Source organism: Ammospiza caudacuta, chromosome 20 (assembly GCF_027887145.1).
Source record: "Ammospiza caudacuta isolate bAmmCau1 chromosome 20, bAmmCau1.pri, whole genome shotgun sequence".
Taxonomy (NCBI): domain Eukaryota; kingdom Metazoa; phylum Chordata; class Aves; order Passeriformes; family Passerellidae; genus Ammospiza; species Ammospiza caudacuta.
This window is the reverse complement of record NC_080612.1, coordinates 9509837-9529375: the sequence shown is the minus strand read 5'-3', so window position 1 is coordinate 9529375 and position 19539 is coordinate 9509837. Positions and strand designations below refer to the sequence as shown.

The 19539-nt window shown below is 46.2% G+C and overlaps 1 protein-coding gene across 1 annotated transcript; it reads right to left on the bottom strand.

Moving 5' to 3' along the window:
- Nucleotides 1-536: 536 nt before the first annotated feature.
- Nucleotides 537-18466, bottom strand: AKAP10 (A-kinase anchoring protein 10). The gene is made up of 15 exons (XM_058817784.1): nucleotides 18155-18466; nucleotides 14656-14703; nucleotides 12452-12634; nucleotides 11621-12136; nucleotides 10139-10237; nucleotides 9628-9712; nucleotides 9168-9291; nucleotides 8021-8157; nucleotides 6972-7116; nucleotides 6039-6212; nucleotides 4557-4666; nucleotides 4132-4214; nucleotides 3525-3577; nucleotides 2863-2958; nucleotides 537-1823 (listed from the first exon to the last, which is right to left on the bottom strand). The coding sequence occupies exons 1-15, from the start codon at nucleotides 18318-18320 to the stop codon at nucleotides 1818-1820; spliced, it is 2025 nt and encodes a 674-aa protein (XP_058673767.1). The 5' UTR covers nucleotides 18321-18466; the 3' UTR covers nucleotides 537-1817.
- Nucleotides 18467-19539: the final 1073 nt, after the last annotated feature.

Genomic DNA, 19539 nt, shown 5'->3' with positions numbered 1-19539 from the left:
TGCCCCCTGGCGGCCGGCGGTGAGCGCGGCTCTTCCCGGGGCCGCGGGTTCGAGGCCGGGCAGGGACAACTCCCGCGGGTCCAAAACTTCCCAAAACCTCGGGGGGGTTTGGTGCCAAAACGACTCAAGATGGGCCGAGCCTCTCACATCCAATCTGGCCCAGAGTTTAACGAAACGCAGCCCTGAGCAACATCCATATCCAAATCTGGGAGCTGTAATCTGTGAACATGCCCAGAATGACTTGGGATTGTGCCAGGGAGGAAATTGAGGCAGGGGTGCACTAAAATAGGCAAGAGTTTAATGTGGTTCAATACATCACGACCAACCCCTGCCCCTTTACACTTTTCCCAGCGAACTTCTGCCATGTCCTGTGATTGAACAACTTATTTACTATTTAAATAAGAATTAATCTTATTCACCACACTGCCATTAACATAATCTATTAAGAAATGAGGGCAAAATGAACCCTAAAACTTACATTAAAAACCCCATCCCATGTAACTTCAAACCCCATGAAAACAGAAAATCGACACAAATTTTAATATTTATATATTTTAAATCAAAACACAATTAAATATAGTATGTTTTAAGTACATGAATGCTTGGGTATGAGAGAAATAAGAGGTGGTACATAGTACCAAAAACCTATACACAGCCTTTTTTGCTTTTTCATAACAATACAGTGTGTCTCTATACAATCAAATATTGCAACAGAATAACACTTTCTAGTCAATCAAGATATTCTGAACATTGGAAATGATTTGAGTTCTTCGCATAGTGATTTCTTTGCACAAGTTTGAGGAGAAAAGCAATCATTAGAGTTAAAAAAAAGACCCGAAATAAAAGTGTTGTATACTAAAAATGCAGCAGTAACATAAGGGTGAGACACTGAGTACTTCTGCTACCCTGCAAAATCGATTTGCTGGGGGAAAAAAAGGAGGTGCTGTGTAACATGGTAAGTGTGGACAGTGTCAGGAAGAAGGCCAGAGGTCATTAAAAACTGTTTTTCTTTGTAAACCAAACATCTGGAATTAGATCCTACGTTGGGTGGAGGACAACAAGCAATGGAGAGTGGCAGCAATTCCTTTTTTCCTTGCTCAGGGATGGTGAGGACAGGAGTGGAGCACTGCAGGGTCCAAGGTGGGAGCAGAGGGGCTGCAGGACCAGCCTTGGCTCTGCCCTGTGGTGGAAGCAGGGGAGATGTGTGTGTGTGTGCAGGTGTAGGAGCTCAGCAAGGAGGAGTTCCTGACCCTTCTACACTGCCTTCAGAGTTAATGCAGGTATGAAGTAAAATACATTTATCTTACACTTGAATACTCATCTATTTCAAGTAACGGAAAATTAAACTTAGAACTTCCCAGGTCATTCACTGCCCATGGATTTGCCCCACAGCCCTTCCAACTCTGTGTTTAAAAATTACAAGCAGTAGAACCAGAAACTACAGCAAAACCTTCCCCTCTGTTGTGGCCTGTGTGTCCCATTGCAGATATTTTGCTTGAAAGTCTTTTTGTGAGACAGGGTCAAGTATTTGTGAAGTCAATGACAGTTCCTCAGTGACACATTTGTAAACTGCATCTTCATCTCAGAACCATCATTTCTGTGAATGCCACACACACCAGGCAGAAGTGTTTCTTCACTCTCTACAGTGGAGGTCCAGGATTGCTTCTTCTTCATTCTTCCTCAGAAATGAGGGGGATTCCAGTGGTTGGAGTAGCAGTGCTTTGTTTTTATTGGCTGTGTTAAAGAATCCACCAATAGGGAAAGTTCGCTCGTTCTCAAAGTGGAAAACCAGATTTCCTGTCCTGGAGTTTCTAAAATCATAGCTGGAAAAGGGAAAACCAGTTAATTTTACCCTAAAACATGCAAGGTAACTGTTCAATACAAAGACATTTTGTGTTTAAAAACGTTGAAGCCAGGTTTGTTTGAGTTTAGGGAAGAAAAAAGCTCCAAACCTAATCCAAACACACTCAGCCTTTTGATTACTTGCTTAATTGAATCCAGAGCATCTGCAGTCATTTGAGAATTCTAAATACTGTGCTGAGTGACCTTTTCATCCAGGCAAACTGGAATTGTATCATTGCAGCCAAGCTATCAAGTGAAGTCATTGTACAAGTTATTTAAATGTTACTGCTCTATTAGAAAGAAAATAATCAGTGTTCACTCCCAGTGAAACTGTGGATCCACCCATTTGGATCCAAAATCTGGGCTTTGGCACATGTGCACTTTCAATAACTGAACATAATGCAAGTTAATTTTTACAAACTCACATGCCCGAAAGTCAGAAGTACCAGACATGAACTTGGTAACCTGCTGTCACCAATATTTCACAAAATCCAACTGCTGCCTCAGAACTGGGGTTTTTTTAAACAGAGAACACATGGGCTGTACAACAACAGCCATTAAGCAACAACACACAAACCCATGCACAGGGTGAAAGTCTGGAGACAGAAGTGTGTAAATGAGAGCACCCAATGAGACAAATCCACAGCTGCTGAGTTTCACTGAACTTCAAGTAGAAATGCCACTACTGACTAAGAGGACACAGCAAGTGTGAGCTCACGGCAGGAATTACACTTCATCCTGCAGCACAGATCACCCTTTTAACTAATTAGGCAGTTTGGAGACTCAAACCAAGACAAGTTTAATGCTTGCACAGGAGAACCACCACAGGCATCTGCTAAGAAATTCCTACATCACACGTAGGCTCAAACACTTCCAACCTTTGTTTCTTCCTCTCATGCTCTGCTGGTTTGAACATTTTCCAGCGTGGGTTTCAGCCACAGGAGGAAGGCAAGTGAGAGCTCTGCTCCTCCCACAGACTGGCTGGAGCCAGATGAAGGCAGCAGCCTCTCCACCCCCTACCTTGGTGACCTTCTCCACGGGCTGCTCACACTGCGCCTGCTGCATCACGTTGTTGACAATCATCTTTGCTATCCTCCAAGCCATCTCTTCTTGAGCCTGAAAAACACAGCCCAAAACACAGATAGCCTCAGGTTCTTAAAGGACAAACACAGTGCTCTCAGCACAGCCTTGGAGTCAGGGAAATCTTCACAACTCTATAACTGGTATGAATATATCCTCCCTCAATGGAAATGCACCTGGCTTCCAAGTGTTAACTTCAATTATTTTACCTAAGGCTTGATGCAATTTCCAAGAGAGTTAGTGGAGATTTTAGATTTATCTCTTGGAGATTTATCCAAGCCCCTCAGAGGGGAAAAATGCAGCCTGGAATCCATGTGCAGTGGTCACTCAAATAACACTTCCACCCCTACTTACAGATAAATAAAACCACAACAAGAAAAACCCTGACTGCAAGCACACACTTAATTAGTTCAACCAGCAAGCACTGGCAAAGAGCAAACCAGTTTCACACATACATGCAATCAAACTACATTTAGCACACAGAGTCTCCCTGTTCTGGGTGCAGCAAAAAGATACTCAGAGATAACAGGCAGGATTAAGAACATCAATGCTTTATTTCTCTGAAGTTTAAAGTCACAAGAAGAACATGAAAGAGGACACACCTCATCTGTATTTCCTTGAACCCATTTCTTCATTGCTTGTGAAAACATGGACCCTGGTTGAGATAAAAATAGCAAGCAAGGTATGTCAGCAAAGTGAGGCACAAAGCTGATTCCTGTCACCCTTCTGAGGTTTGCTCTGCTGCCATTCAGGACATGGAGGGGTGCCAGGAAGGACAAGGGACTGCCTGCAGCCATTTGGACACTGAGCCTTCCCCAGAGCTGAACAGCAGCACCAGCAGCAGGTCCCAGCCTGGGTGGGAAGCTTGTGGAGAGCTGCAGCTCTTTTTCATCTCAAGACCAAAGCTTTGAGGGTTTGATCACCAGCTCAGCTGCTGACACTTCCATCCCTGCCACGTTCCACCAACAGCTCCAACTCCCACAGGCTGCTCATCCTCCCTGGAGTCCAGCTGGACCAGGAAAGCAGAATTTGGGTAGGAAACTGAGCCAGAGATGGGTTTTGCCTCACTACAGGCCAATCCCCACAGAATTTCTATTTAGCTTAAAACAGATCTGCAAAGAGTCAAACACTTTGCCTGTCTTAACTTCAGCAGGGAAGAGAGCAGCTCTGCAGATGTTTGCAGAAATGGAGAGAAAGAACAAAGCAAACCTTTTGATTTTTTGACATCAGGCTCTGGTTCAGATTCTCTGATGAACTGCCCCAGGTCACTGACTCTTCCAAATGTCATCTTCCTGAGGAGAGGAGTGAAGAACCATGTGGGTGATCAAAAGAACTTTGGCATTATGGAAAGCTGTATTTGGCTATATATTGGCTACATTTTGGAATCAAAGAGGAACAATAACTAAGAGGAAGAGAAAAATCAATTAGAAATATTTTTCTGGCTGCCATTTTGACCAAAGAAACATTCACTGGGTGTTAAATCACACTATTGAAATAAAGTTACTATCAAATATTAAGACATGGACTAAGATCTTGCATTTAGGCCTACTCTCCATGCAGGAGGATACAGCAAAAATGAAACAGAGGTGAAACATGTAACCAGAAAGGAAACAATACACTGAAATGAACCTTACCCTGCATATGTTCGTTGATACAAAGATTCTGGATCCAGACTTGCAGCATCTACAATTATTGCTTCATCAAAATTTTTCAGGATTTTAACATTAGCCTTTTTGACATTGGACTACAAATAAAAATTCTAAGTATTAGTGCCCAATGCAGATAACTACCAGCTTCTTAACAAAACTGCAATTTTACTGCTTTTAACACAGATAAGCCTCCATCAAATCTCTAAGCAAGAGTACAAAAGAATCAGTGTGTCTATACAGCCTTGAATTCCCAACTCACAGGACACTGTTGTTAGCAGAGGATGATAAAATTCTGTGGACAGAGCCAAAGACACAAAGCCCAGGTCAGCACAGGCTGCTCAGTTATCAGCTCAGCAGGTCCATGTGTGCTCACAAATCATTTGTTGTGAGTCTGGAACATCCCTCCTGCTCTTGCTAAGCAATTCCCAAACACAGATGCCTCCCCCATGCACAGAGAACAAATTATTTATCTTCTGGCCTGGAGTATTTATATAAGATTATGAATAAAAAGCCAAGGAAACATCAGAGCAACAGCAGAGAGGGCACAACACACAGCACTCCATTATCGCCTCAGCACGGAACAGGAACACCAATGGCAGCTCCTTTCCTGCTGCTCTTTATGCAAAAATATGCAGAGAGCCAGAGATTCTCCTGTTCACACAAGCAGGAATGCTCACACAGAAAGCAGCACCTCATCTCCTAAATTGCCCAGCCAATTACCAGCAGTTCCTCCTGCTCAGAGGTTCAAGCAGCAGGAGGCTGCAAGAACACAGATTTTATTCCTCAGTTCACAGCTAGGGGAGGAATATTCCCTCCTTGCAAATTAGGAGGTTTAAAAATAGCACAAGCAGGTGGTACAGCTTCCAAGTTGCTGGAAAGCCAGGACATGACTAACAGTGGTGTGGATACTGGGTTTGAAGCTCAGGGCTGCCCTGCAGAGTTCAATAAAAGCAGCAGTTGCTTGGCTCCTCTGCTCTCAGCTGGGCTTGCAGTTTCCAAGCTGTCCTGGTTACAGGTTAGCCAGAATCTGCTCTGTGTTTGAGCAGATTGATGCCTTCAGCCCTGGAAATGAGTTTACTCTTCAGGACAGAAGATTTGGCACTTTAAAAGAACTGAGCACACAAAGCTAGCATGTTTATATTTAAATTTGATAGCATATTCACAAGTGTCAATTTTCACCTGAAGTTGTAACTATGGTATTGACAAAATAATGTTATTTCTAATAACAAACATTCTTAGATATTATGGCATTATAAAAAGTCTTCAGTAAAGCAGCAACTTAATATAAGACATCACTGATGTAAAGAAATAACAGCAGCACAAGGCTGTGGGTACAACAAATAGCAGAGACACTTCTGACAGAACTGAGCTGCAGGTAGATTAAACACATCCTAACACAACACAGGCTTTAAATGAAAGTGGAATGGTGTTTCCTTGGATATTGACACAGGAAAGCCAAGGTGGTACCTGGGAGGCAGAGCCATCCGTGCTCCCCATGGAATCACTGTCAGGAGAGCTGCCAGGGCCATGGATACTCAGTGCAATGTTCCCTCCTGGGAATTCATCTCCTCGGACTGAATGGATGAGGTCATTCAAGTATTTGTAGTAAAGGTTGCTGGACAAGAATCCAGGTAGGAAAACCTGAGAGATGGAAAAAGTCTCCTTTAATTAAGGTTGGTCTCCATAGTTAGAGAAGAGCACACAAACATCTCAGTCCTTGTGTAGATGGAACACAAGTAAAAGCATCCATGCATGGAATTATTGTGGATTAGCAACTGCATTGCTTTAAGTTTTAATCCTACTGCAAAATGAACAAACCCAACTGCCTATTAATGAAATCCCCCAGTGAATGGAACTGAAGTTCAGGGCTTTTTCCCCCCTCTAGAAACTTAAGCCTGGCAGCCCAACAGGCTTTACAGTTATTCTGTTTCACTGTGCACAATTCTCTGCAGCTCCAGAATCAAATAATTCATCTCTGGTATCTGGGTATCCCAGAGTTACATTATTAACCACAGCACTTGTATTAGACTTGCAAACAACTCCTACTAAGAGGAAGGAAAATTTTCCAAAGATACAAAATAAGCTGTTGATAGCAATTCACATGGGAGGAAATTCTGTTACTTCCATTAAACTGCAATAATCACCCAATGAGACAAACAGAGCATTAACAGCAGCAGTGGGTGGTATCTTCAAATCAGGCTGGGGAAGAGTCTGGCAGATTTTCCTGAAGCTGTTCTATTATCCAGGTAAACAGGAAATCAGTAAAGGAACAGCACAAATCAGGGCACACTGTGGAGCCCCCACCACCCTCACTGAGTGTGAACCCCACTCTGGAGGGGAATCAACCCCAGCCCACTCTGGAGGGGAATCAACCCCAGCCCACTCTGGAGGATCTCTCACCGTCTCCATGGTTGTCCAGGCCTGCCTCAAGGGAGTGGTGAAGCAGTTGGGGAGAGGCCCCCCCTCCCTGCAGATGTTGGATTCAATCTCCAGCCTCACAGAGTCATCAAAGCCCAGAGGGTGCGTGGCCTGCAGGGAGAAGTACCTGGACAGGGCAAGGAAACAACACAAAGAGGATTTGCAAACCTCTGCAGTGCTCAGTGCCCACCCCAGACACTGCACACACCTGGTCCTCACTACTACAGGTGAGACTGAAACAGTCTGAGAGCCCTGCCCTGAAACACAGATGAAAAACAGAGGATGGGAGACAGGAATGGAGCAGGAAACACCCAGAACTCCAAAGCAGCTTTGGCTCTACTGCTCACATCCTTCCAAAACTGAGTGTAAGGATGGGGGAATGATTGATGAGCCTGAGTGAAGCATTTGCTTCCTCTCCAATTATTATTTCCTCCTTGGGTAATAACTCCAGTTGTGGTAGAGCCTCACACTTCAGCTTAAGAACAAACATTTCCTGGAAGCAGTTGTGCTGTCTGTCTCCCAGCTGTCTTATTGCTAAAGTGAAGCACAAAGTACAGGAAGAAAGTTCCTCTCCTGAAAGTCAGATGTTAAAAAGGATCTGATTGCTTCCTTAAAAAAGGAAGTATTTCACAATACTAAGAACAAGCACTAGCTGGCTTCTATTACATGTGAGAAGAGTTTCTACAGCCTACTTTATATGGATAAGAGTATCTGAACATTAAGGTTTTTCTGCTACTAGGCTTAAACCCCTTCCATCTTCAAACATCAACCCATCAGATTTGATACTTCCTAACCAAACAAAACCAAGCAATCAAGTCCTGAAAACCCTGAATTATGTTTAAGAATGGAATCCTTGTAAGGATTTCTCCTCCTGTATATAAAAAAAATTCAGTTCATGTGTGCAAACGCATCAAAAGCCACCTTGATAAAATGCACCTCAGCAGACCAGCCCAAGAGTGCAGAGAAGTTCCTTTTGCACAGCCAACACAAAAGCACAAGTACAGAAAGAAAGGATTGTTGAGCTCCCTCACTTGTCATACAAAATCATGGCATCATTCTGTGCTTCTTGCCCATCATACTGGCCTTCTTTGGCAGCAAGCTGAGACTGGAAGTTATCTGCTGCCAACCAGAACTGCAGTACATTAACTGCATCTTCCTTCTCCATGTACTGCAAGGGAAAGCACAAAAAGAGGAGATTAAAGAAGTCTTAGCAAGAAACTTTTGATGATTTTTTAACTTCCTTCTTCCCATTTAGAAGAAGAAACATAGACCATGTATTAGTGATGCAAAATTGGGCATGGTATTTTGAATTTCTGTTTCAGGCAGATTTAGCTTGCTTGGGGGGGAAAAAAAGGAGAAAAAAAGAAGAGAACTTCTGACATTTCTTTTCTGTACTTATTTTTACACTTAGTTTCCAAAAAACTATTTGTCTTGTCATAGGACAGGAAGCACAATTTTCATGCTACATTTAGCTTACCCTGAGCTCAGCACATTGTCTCAGCTTCCCAAGCTGCAGTTTCAAACTACATCAGCTTGTCAGACAGTCAGGACAAGTGTGTCAAGAGCTGATGCCTTAAAGGTGCAGGAGCCTGAAACTGTGATATCTTTTATTTAACCTATGACATCACTAAAGGTGCCCTCTCCACATAGCACTGGTTGTGATTTGTTATCTGCAATCCAGGCTTTTACAATCACTACAATGTGAAGATCAAGATAATGTCAAAGCTTCTACAAAGCAGAAACTCTGAGAAGCACTCAGCAACTGAGAGGAAATCACAACTACTCATTCCACAACACAATGGACAGGTTTGAACATTTGAATTAGTTCTACGTGAGGGCAGGAAAAAGTTCAGTGCATTTTCTCTCAGAAAAAATACACCTTGGGCTTTTTATTGTATTTAGAATCATAGAATTACAGAATTGTTTGGGTGGAATGGAACCTTAAAAATGATCCAGCTCCACAGCAGGGACACCTTCCACTATCCCAGGTTGTTTCAAGCTTTAATCAACCTGGCCTTGGGCACTTGCAGGGATCCAGGGCAGCCACAGCTGCTCTGGGCACCCTGTGCCAGGGATCAATTCCTGCCCAATATCCAACCCAAAGCCATCAAGGAATGAACAGATTTGTTCCATCTGCTAGAAAGCGATCTAAAAGCAAACCCAAACATTGCCACTCACCTCAGAGAAGTAGAAGAGGGCTGACTCACAGAACAGAATGTCAGCCAGATACACAGTCCCACTGGTCAGCACCTCAATCTGGTATTTACAGAAATGGTGACTCCGCAGGAATTCACTAAAGTGCCTGCACAGACAAGGGACAGTCACTTATCAGGGTCAGCAGCACCCAAGGCAACCTCAGAACCCATCAGCTCTTGCCCAGAACTCTGATACTTTTGGATGGATAAAAGCCAAACCAGCAAGAAACAGGGCAGGTTTGTAAATGGCACAAGAAGGAGATAAAGAACACAAGAGTGTGAACAGCCAAGTTCAGCAAGAATGGATTTAGAGAAGGGATCTGAGCAATTTCAAATATAAAATACAGCACAGAAAGTGCTGATATGGTCATGTGTCCATAAACATTCTTAACAGAACCTTTAGGACAAGAGACACAAGAACCCAAACCATGGCATCAACTTACTCTTGTTCCATTGCATTGAACACTATGGACTGGGCTGTAACAAAGCAGTTGGGATCCACCTGGCCATCCTCTCCACAGATCTTTGCTGCAAAGAAAGAGCAGGTTAATTTTAACATGGATTTGGCTGATGGAGCTGGAAGGCAGAGCAAGGACTGGTTAATGAAAGACTGCAGTTCAAATCCACCAGAATCAGCTGGTTCTGACTGAGCAAAGAGCTTTCAAGGCTGGCCAAATAATAATAACATGGCTAAAGTATTCGATTGAGACTCATCTGGATCCCCTCCATAATCACCAAGAATTCTTTCCCTAATTTAAACAAACTCTCTGAAAGTTTTTATGAGGATATTCACAGCACTGCTGAAGGTCAGATCCACTGACACTTGTAATCTCCTATCCTTTTAAGGCTGCCTTTAAAATTCATAAAAATAAAGGCAAATATGTGACATATTAGAGACACATTTTTATGGGGACAGAGCAGCTCTGAAATGAGGAAGCAATTATTAATTCTTACCAACTATGTCATTTCTCATTGCTTCTGTAATAGGGATTGGTTTAGCAGCATCTGGAGAAATATATTTGGTAAAAGTACTAACTGCATCCCGTTCTATACCTGCAGGGAAGAAACACAGAATCAAACTTGGAATTCCTTGGAGTGAGTGAGTAACAAATATTTGCTCTTCAGAAAAGCAGCTGTCTAATTCTCAGTGATGTTTCCACTGCAGGATATTCATATTCTGCCCCTGACCAGCTGCAGGGACTGTGTGATCTCCAGTCAGGTCACAACAAACCCAGCATGGACTGGGATGGAATAAAACAACACAGCTCCAAATTTTCCCTACCAGCACACAAGGCAGAACCCACTTCCTCAGCTGCACACCATAGTCCCAGAAGCAACAGCTTTCAGGCAAGTCAAATTCCCAATTTCTAGCTCTCATCACAGAGAAATCACTTGCATTATACAGGAATTACTAGGAAAAAAAAAATCTTAAAATTATATGCCTCAAACAAGTTGTGCTCTTTACACATCATCGTTTGAGACTTGGGACTCTGCTCTGGAAGACAGAAAAAAATTACACTCAAATTCTTTTCAGATTTCTCAATAAGGACCCTGTGTTTTCAAATTCTTTTTAAACATCAGAAAGCAGAGATGCTTTGGTGACTAAAACATCATTTTCCCTGTTTAAGTGGCTTTGAGGCTGAGGTTATGTATTGTGGAGGCACATGACAAATAACTACAGGAGAAACACAAACAGCAAGAGAAAGGGATGCAACACAAGGAAACAGTTGGGCAAACAAAAGGAACCAATATGAAGAAAGAAGTGTTTCCTTTTTGGCTGCAGACTTGCACAAATGAGGGAGGACTGAGTAGATGCAAAGTAGACAAACATGTTACTGTGCATGTAGCTCACTACCAAAAGGAAATATTTAATTTCATCCTTACTTCCAGCAGCCTCTGAAGAGGTGGAATCCAAATGACAACAAATCAGTTACAAGGGAAGGAACTCTATCAAATAAATCCAAGAACAAAAACAGTACATTCCACACGTAAATCTCCACAAGTCTCTTGCAACCACTACTTATGTCATTCTAAGTAATACAGGATATTTACCTTCCATGACAAGTGAATTATCCATTCCCAGCCCCGCCATCCAAACTTTCTGCAGTTCTTTTAAGGTGAGATGGATGGGTGAGGGAACAACTGGACATAGCAACGTTCACTCAATTTCTTATCACACATGGAAGAACAGAACCAACCTAAGCTCATTGAGTACACAATAATTTTGCAGTCTCTTCAGCAGCTTTTTTATTTTTAAACAAGACAAGCAATACACAGCTCAAGCTGACCAGCATCAGTTTAACATAAATAATACACAAAAGTTTCTTCCTTGCAACATCACATCAGGCTTGCTAAGAGCCTGAGAACTGAGGCAGCCCCCTGCACAAAAACGTTCATTTCCCACCTTTCCAAGCAAAGGGAACACACAGCACTTACTTTTCATGAGTTTTCCTGACAAGTCCTTTAGTGCAGAGGAGGGGCTGTTTCTGTTTGATACTGAAAGCTTGGAAGATTCTTGCTGATCATCTGGAAGAGGGTGAGTCCCAGGCTCTGCTGTGCCCCGGGGCAGAGCCCTGGCGCCGTGGCTGTCCTGCCCCAGCAGCCCTGCGTGGTTCTGGCTGCTGGCAGTTCTGTGGGGCTTGGAGAGCTCCAGCCTCTCCTCCAGGCTGGCAGCAGGGGGAGAGGAGCCCAATTCCTGCTGCTTGCAGGGGGACACTGGCTCTGCCAGGGAGCTCTGCTTCACCGTGTTCAGGCTGTGGGCGCGGATGCGGGACCACGTGGTGGAGTGGAAGCTCTCGGCCTCCAGCCAGAATTTCACCAGGTGCTCCATCCTGCGCAGCTCCATGAACTGGATGAAGTAAGGGAGGGCTACACTGTCCTGCAGGACTTGTTCAAGGGTCTTGGAAAGGCTTGATTTGGTCTCTTGAGCCTGGTAGTTCAGACATGATCTGCCTAAAGGAAAACATGAAAGGGAGTGAGTCCATATTGTACCACAGATGTGGGGGTGAGATACAGAAGTGTCCTGTAAAGCAACTGTGAAGAGGCAATTCCAACATAATGCCAAAATAAAGGAATTAAAGTCTGTTCCCTTCAATTCCCTCCCAGGGTAACACAGATGCTATTATACAGCAGCCACACTTTTATTACCTATTTGTTTACCTGAAAACCAAGGGGTGGTGAGTGCACACCATCACAAAATAAATACACAATAATATACAAAATAAATACACAAAATAAAAAGAAAAGTTGGCATTCTTAGAGCCTTACCTAAGTCTCCAAAGTGAGCAGCTTCCATGTGACTTGGCTGCTTCTTGAGGGCAGCTGTGCGGCTGCTGGAGAAGGAGTCCATGTTGGCAGAGATGGCGTTGATGGCCACGTGGCTTGGTCCTGCAGCCTCCAGCAAGGCATGATTCCTGGTGCTTCTCTGGGGGGAATGTACTGGGACTGCAGCTGGAATCAGGACAGCAACTGGTAAAGCACAAGGACCCCAAGACCTCTTCTAAACACTGCCCGATGCTGAGCACCCCAAAATACACCAGGGAGCTGGCAGAGTCACTCTCATTAGAACCTCACTGTACCTCTGGGTGTCATCTTTGATTAAGGGTCTGATTAAAGACTCCAAGTTTTATTATTGCAAGAATAAATTCATTCCCACCCACCTCTATTTTCCTTATTCAGCAGCAAATCAAGAGATGCCACGTCCAAGTTTACACATGAAATACTTTTGAGTCTTCCTGCTTCCTTGATAACCACTACTGTAACAACTTTATACTCTGTCAACAGTTTAATTTAGTTCCAATGCTCCTGCCAATCCATTTCCATGCCTTTTGAAAGCTAAAATGTGTTAAAAAATCCTGAGGTACACATCTCTCTGTGAGGTTTAATAAGAGTTATTTCTCAAAAATATTCTTGTTGCTTCTGCTTGGTTGCAAGAGAAAAAAAAAGCAATAAGGAAATACCTGTGATGAAACCCAGGTTATAAACTTAACCCCCTCTGGCTGTTTCAGGACACAAAAAAGAACAAATAAGAACTTCCTCACACAGAACTCTGCTAATTGTTAATTGATGACAGAGCTGAAAAAAAACCCCAACCATGCTGACAGCAGATTGCAAAGCTCTCAGGAAGCTGTGCTGGATGAGGATGTCGTGCAGGGACATCTCACACCTCTGACTCAAAAATAAAGCACATCAGATGAGCTGATCAGCTCCACACTTCCAGGGATGTGTCCCATCAAGGTGTCAGGCACCTTGGGCTTCATGACTTCCATGCTGCATCACTTTATTTTTATTCCCAATTTTATGACAGCAGTTGACAATTTCACACTTAGATGTCACAGATGCCTCAGGAGCAATGGAAACATTTAAATTATTGCCAAGTGCTTGTGCAGCTGCAGGATTGGACACCAAGACACCACTTGCTGTTTCTTACAAAGCCCCTGGGTGTTTCCTATCACCAATAATGGAGAAAATACCTTTTTTACAAGGCCAAGGGATGGCAGCAGCGGGAAAATTTGGTGGAGGTCACTTGTGTAGAGCCAGAGTCACACTCCTCATAATGCTACAGGCTATTAGATTTAAATTTAATTTTATATTTTAGACATTTGAGAAAAAAATCTATTTTCTCTAAGGGTCAAATAAAGGTGCTGCTCCAGCAGCTTACATGCAGCACTATAAACTTTCAAGTTTATTTTTATTTTCAGGGTCACCAAACTGGTAGTTGCACTGAAAGGTGAGGTGTGGCTATGAAATGGATGCAACTCACTGTTTCCTGCATTTGATTTGAAAGACAGACCACCAAGGTGAAAAAAGCCTGCAATTTTCTCTTGATGTGCAGATAACACATTACCAAGCACAGAAACAAGATTTTGTCTGAGGGTATAAAAGTAGCAAATCAGATTCTGGCATTTACCTCATCTCCTTTCAGAACTGCAGGAAAATCTGACAGGATCAACAAACTTGTTTTCCTACAGTTTATAAATCTCTATTTCACCAAGATCTTTTCTCCTTTCCTAAGACATTCAGGAGCAAGACCTCTGCACCCCACAGAGCAGCAAGGAACGGCTCATTGGGACTGGGATCTTCAGCCCCATCCAAGATAAATCTGCAGCTTCTTCTGCAAACCAGACAGTGAAGCTGCACTTTGCAAACTCCAAAGGACACTGCACCTGAGCAAGGAACTGCAGGAGCAATTTGCTGTGGATAAGGAACAAGCACTGCAAGGTGACTGGAGTGCCTGATCACTTTGAATTAAAGCTCATGCCTGACATAACTTAATAACCTCCTGCACCTACAGGATCAGCAAGAGGAGGAGGAAAGATTAGTTACTATAAATAGCCAGAAACAGAATTAAGTTCTGGGTTTGATGCACAGGTCAGATCTGTGCTCAGGAGTAAGGAATGATCCTGATGGGGAACACAAAAATGGTTGATGATGGCAGAGATCTGAGTTTACAGACAAAAGTTTGATCTTACTTTTAATTGCTTTCACATCTGTGGTCTTTTCTTGTTCTTTGCCTTTCACTGTAAAATACAAGGGAAAATGTTAATGCTATTTTGGGTAACTAATGGCATTCACCTGAGAATGGACAGAGACTCCCCAACATCAGCAAGTATCAGAGGCAGACAGAAACTATAATTTTGTTAAAACTGATTTCTCATTTAAATTGCACATCCAGTAACTGACAGAGGCTTTCAAAGCTTTCCTGTTGACTTTCAAAAGCAAAACCTTATCATCCATTAATTAAGTTCCATGAAATACAGTCTGTTACATTTCCACGGAGGAAGATGTTTGCTGTCTATAGATTAAAGCTTCACTCAGGGTGACTTTATTAAACAGCATGAACTGGGAAGAGTGGGAAAGGTGTGTTTTAAGTGTAGAGCACTGGCAGGTGCTCCCTGTGAACCGAAATTCACCTAAAACCAACATTTCCCTTGTGTTACAGAACACCCAACAGTGAGGAGATGTGGGCAGGCTCTGGCTCCATGGAGCTGCTTCCGTGCACATGATGGGCACCACAGAAATGCTCTGGAAACTCCCTGCAAACAGTTAATTCTCTCACAAATATTCTTGCTTAATCATCATGAAACCCCGGGTGAACAACTGATGGGAGATAACAGTGTAAAAAGTTGTGATGGAAAAGCGCTTTGAGGATTTATTTTTTTTTTTTTTAATATTACTATTTGTTAAAGGAAGCTCCTAAAGGAAGTGAAGGAGGAGATCTGTTCAAAACAAAAATAAAGAAACCCAAGCAGCACATAAACAGGATGGCAGAGAAACAAATTGGAGAATGTGATCTACCAGGGAGGCTGCTCCAGGCCAGGATTATTACTACAAACGGGTCACCCCTGCACACCGAGTGTGGAGCCCTTCCTGAGGTAAGCACAGGGCACAGCCCCGCACAATCCCGCATTTACACCACAAAACACACCCCAAAATCCCACCCGAAGCGCTCCCATCCCATCTAGACATGGTAAATATTTCAGCGGAGAGCTCCGGTCTCGGGTTACATAATTGGCCCGGCCCGAGGCTGCAGCGCTGCCTCCAGGCTCCCCTGCGAGCACCAACGCTGCGGGGCTGCACATGGGGGAACTGCGGCTGCAGGAGCACACGGTGTGTGTGACAGAGGGGCCAGGGGACACCCAACGAGGAGGATTCTCCCCTCCCCACGCTGACCTGCAGCCGATGCAGCAGGAGGGTGACCAGCCTTTACATAACTGAGCTGATGGACAGGAGGGAAATCAACCTCTGTGAGCTCTCATCCTTCCCAAACACTCCAATATTTCACCAAACCAGTTCCTAGCTGCCAGCAGCAATTCCTGGGTTTCGCACAGCTGCCCTCCGTAAGCCTATTTCCAGTTTAAATACCTCAGTTCCTCCCTAAATACCTACTTATAACTGGAAATACCAACTCCAGGCTCGTGTCCCAACCCTTCCCACACAGGCTGCTTCTGTCCCCAGCAGCTCTGAGCACGACCAAGCGACACCAGTGACAGGAGGGGACAAAATCAGCTCTGATCCAGGACAAGCCCGAATTTCAGAGGGTGAAGTTTCACTACAAGAATTCACTTTCACTTCCCCCAGAGAGCGGATGCTGCGTGGTGCCTGTGTGAAACCAGAAGGAACCACAGGACAAGGCTGAGGGCGACATTTCCCGTGGCCAATCCCATTCCAAAGGGTGCCAAAGCAGCACGTGACATTCCAGAGGTTCAATTCACATCTTGAAATGCTCTGAACAAACTCAAAAAGCGTTCACAGTGAGTCAACAGCACACAAAAACCAGGGAGATCCTGCTGAGGTCAGCCAGGCTGTGGGACTGCACGTTACCCCCAAGATATCCCCAGGGATGAGCAGTTCCACTGGCAGCAGTTTCATAACCTGCCCTCAAGCACCCAGCTCACCTGCTATACTTTGATTTCTCAACCCATCATCCACCCTCAGTCTGCCAGAACTTTATTTTAAGGCCCAAGCTATAAAAACATTTCACCCCTGGTTTTGATTTTTCTACAGGTCAGTTGTTTTATGATTCTTGCTATGGCTTAATTTTAAATTAGTTTTAATTTTTACCCACTGCAATATCGTCATAAACAACAACAGCTCACCCCAGGAACATTGGTGTTTGTGGGATTTTGGCCTGCACGTGGCCAGAGTTTTATCCTAAGCCTTAATGTGCTGCTTTCCTCACAGCTCCTGCTCAAATCTTCTCTAAAAACCACACCTAAAACAGAGATCACACCGAGCAGTGCTTCATGCACAGCCCAGATGAAAGGTTGCTTTTCTCCTCTCCTTCACAGCGTCTCTCTCTCGGGCATTTAGTGCTGATTTGCCTCTCTGACCAAAGATCCTTTAATCAAAGGAACACAGATCCTCAATTACATTTCTCAGATAATCAGAGCTTTCATGGCTTTCTCCCTGAGAAAGTTTCCTCACAGGCTGACCTTGTCCCTGTGATCCCATGTCAGGATGAAACCTCAGCTACACAATTCTCAATGAAGCAACAGCAGCTCTTTTTGAAGCGTTCATAACCACTATTAAAGTTTTATTCTGCAGCTCAACATTTGTATATAAACGCCCTGAAAAGGATTATGGCACTTGCAAAGCCCTCAGTGCCTTCCAGACTCTTCAGATCTGCTAAGTTTAGATTCATTTCTTGCACAACTGCTACACTAACCTCCCCAAAGAGTGACATTTTCATTGCTGTTGCTTTGGCTGAGCAAGATCCAGAGGGTGTGAGAGCCAAGAGCATCTCCATCAGCCCAGGCACCAGGTCCTTGCCTCCCAGGATGTTCAGTAACCCTGAGAGGCTTCAGGACAGCGCTGCATCAGGAGATCAATGGTTGCATTGCTCGAGCTGCAGCATCACGAGGAAACAGAACTTTCCCAAGGGCCCTTCCTAAAAGGTGCCACTTTCAACAAAAACCACCCAAACCACAGCTGGGCAGGCTGAGAGTGCAGGGCCCTGCCTGCAGCATTAGCACAAAGTGCCTTCAGAACGCTGCACTCCCAGAGAACACTTAAACTGGGCCCATTTGTGCTGCTAGAGTATTATAAATATTTCAGCAGCCCTCAATTTCCCAGCTTGTGCTCCCTACCAAATCCATTGCAGAATAAACAGCCAAGGATTCCTCTGGCTTTCACGGAGAGCTCGGTGCCATGAGTCCCTTTTTCACTGACATTTTCAGCCGCTGCTGTACATTCCCATTATAATTTATACAAAGCCGGCTATGTCAGCGTTGTGAAAAACCATCCGGCAAGGGCTCAGAGGCTCAGACCCTGCACGAAGCGTGGGAGGCGCCCCAGCCCCCTCCCGCCCCGGTCACCGTGCGGAGCCGCCGGGAGCCGCGGGCAGCCCGGGGCCGCAGCCGGCGGTCACTGACCGGAGAGCCCCGAAGGCGGCCGAGCCCCCCGAGCCCCGCCCGGCGCCCCGAGCCCTCCCAGCCCCGCGGGAGGAGAGGACGCGGCGCCGGCACTGACCGTCATTGGCGAGGACGCCGCTCCTCAGGGCCCGCGCGTCCTCGCGGGGCGCGGCGGCGGTGCCGGTGCCCGGAGGGGCAGGGCCGGGGCCCGGCAGCCGCGCGGGGGACGAGCCCGGCGGCCGCCCGCCCGCCGCCCCCCTACCTTTCCGCCTGAAGAAGGACATAGCGCCGGGGAGGGGGCGAGGCGGCCGCCGGGGCGGGGGAAGGCGGGAGGGAGGGAAGGCAGCGCGCCGGGTCCTATGAATGAGGCTGCTGCGCCCGCCCGCCGCCGCCGCTCCCTCCGCCTCTTCCTCCCGCGGCGGCGCCCGCGGCCGCCATGTTGTCAACAACGGCCCCGCGCCCGCTTCCGGCAGCGCCGCCCGCGCGGCACGGCGGGATGCGGCCGCACTCAACATGGCCGCCCCGGCATCGCGCCCGCCCGCCAATGGGGCCGGGCGGCGCCGCCATGTTGGGTGAGGGCAAAGAACCCGCGGGGGTCCGGGGAGGGGCGGCCATCTTTGATCAGGGCGGGGGGCACCGGGTGGCGTGAGGCGACGGCCGCCATCTTGGCTGAGGGCACGGGTGACCCGGGGACGCTGCGGCAGCTCGGGCGCGTCCCGAGGGCACGGGGACAGAGCCCCGAGAGGAGGGGACAGAGAGCCCGAGGGCGGGGGACAGAGCCCTGAAAGGAGGGGACAGATTCCCGAAAGCAGGGGATGACGGGCAGGCGCCGTGCAGGGCCGTGAGAGCCGAGGCGTCCTGGAGAGAGACCTCAGGGACGTGTCCCCAGATGTCCCCTTCAGCCCTGGGGGCCGCACAGAGGGGCAGACAGACAGACGGACACACGGAGAGCCCCGCCCGGGGTGTGAGGGCTCTGCAGAGCCGGTCCCAGTCCTGCAGCCCTGTGGGCTCTCTCTGCGGGACACGCGGGGCCGCGGCCGGTGCCGGAATGCGGCGGCTCCCTCATCCCTCGGCTGCTCCTTCCCTCATCCCTCGGCTGCTCCTTCCCTCATCCCACGGCAGTCCGAGTCCAGCACAGCCAGAAATCCCTGCCGGGCCGCTCTCCACCTGCGGAATCGCTGTCCCATAAGTCAGTTCCGTCTGCGCCCCGAATCCTGCCACAAAAATCCTCTTAATCATCCTCCCGAGGCAAATCCGCTCTTCCCTCACCTGCCAGGGACGTTTGTCACCGTCACCCGGCGCTTAGGTTGATGTCCGAGGAGACACTCCTCAGGTTGATCTCTGAGGAGATCTCTGCTCTAAAAACTTTACAAACACTTTGTAAAGACTGTGATTATAAATTCTGGTTTGTGAGTGTGTGAGAAACTGAGGCACGGAGCCAGAGGGCAGCTCTGCCATGGCCGTGTCACCCCGGATCGATGCAGTGTCACCCTGTGCCGTGTA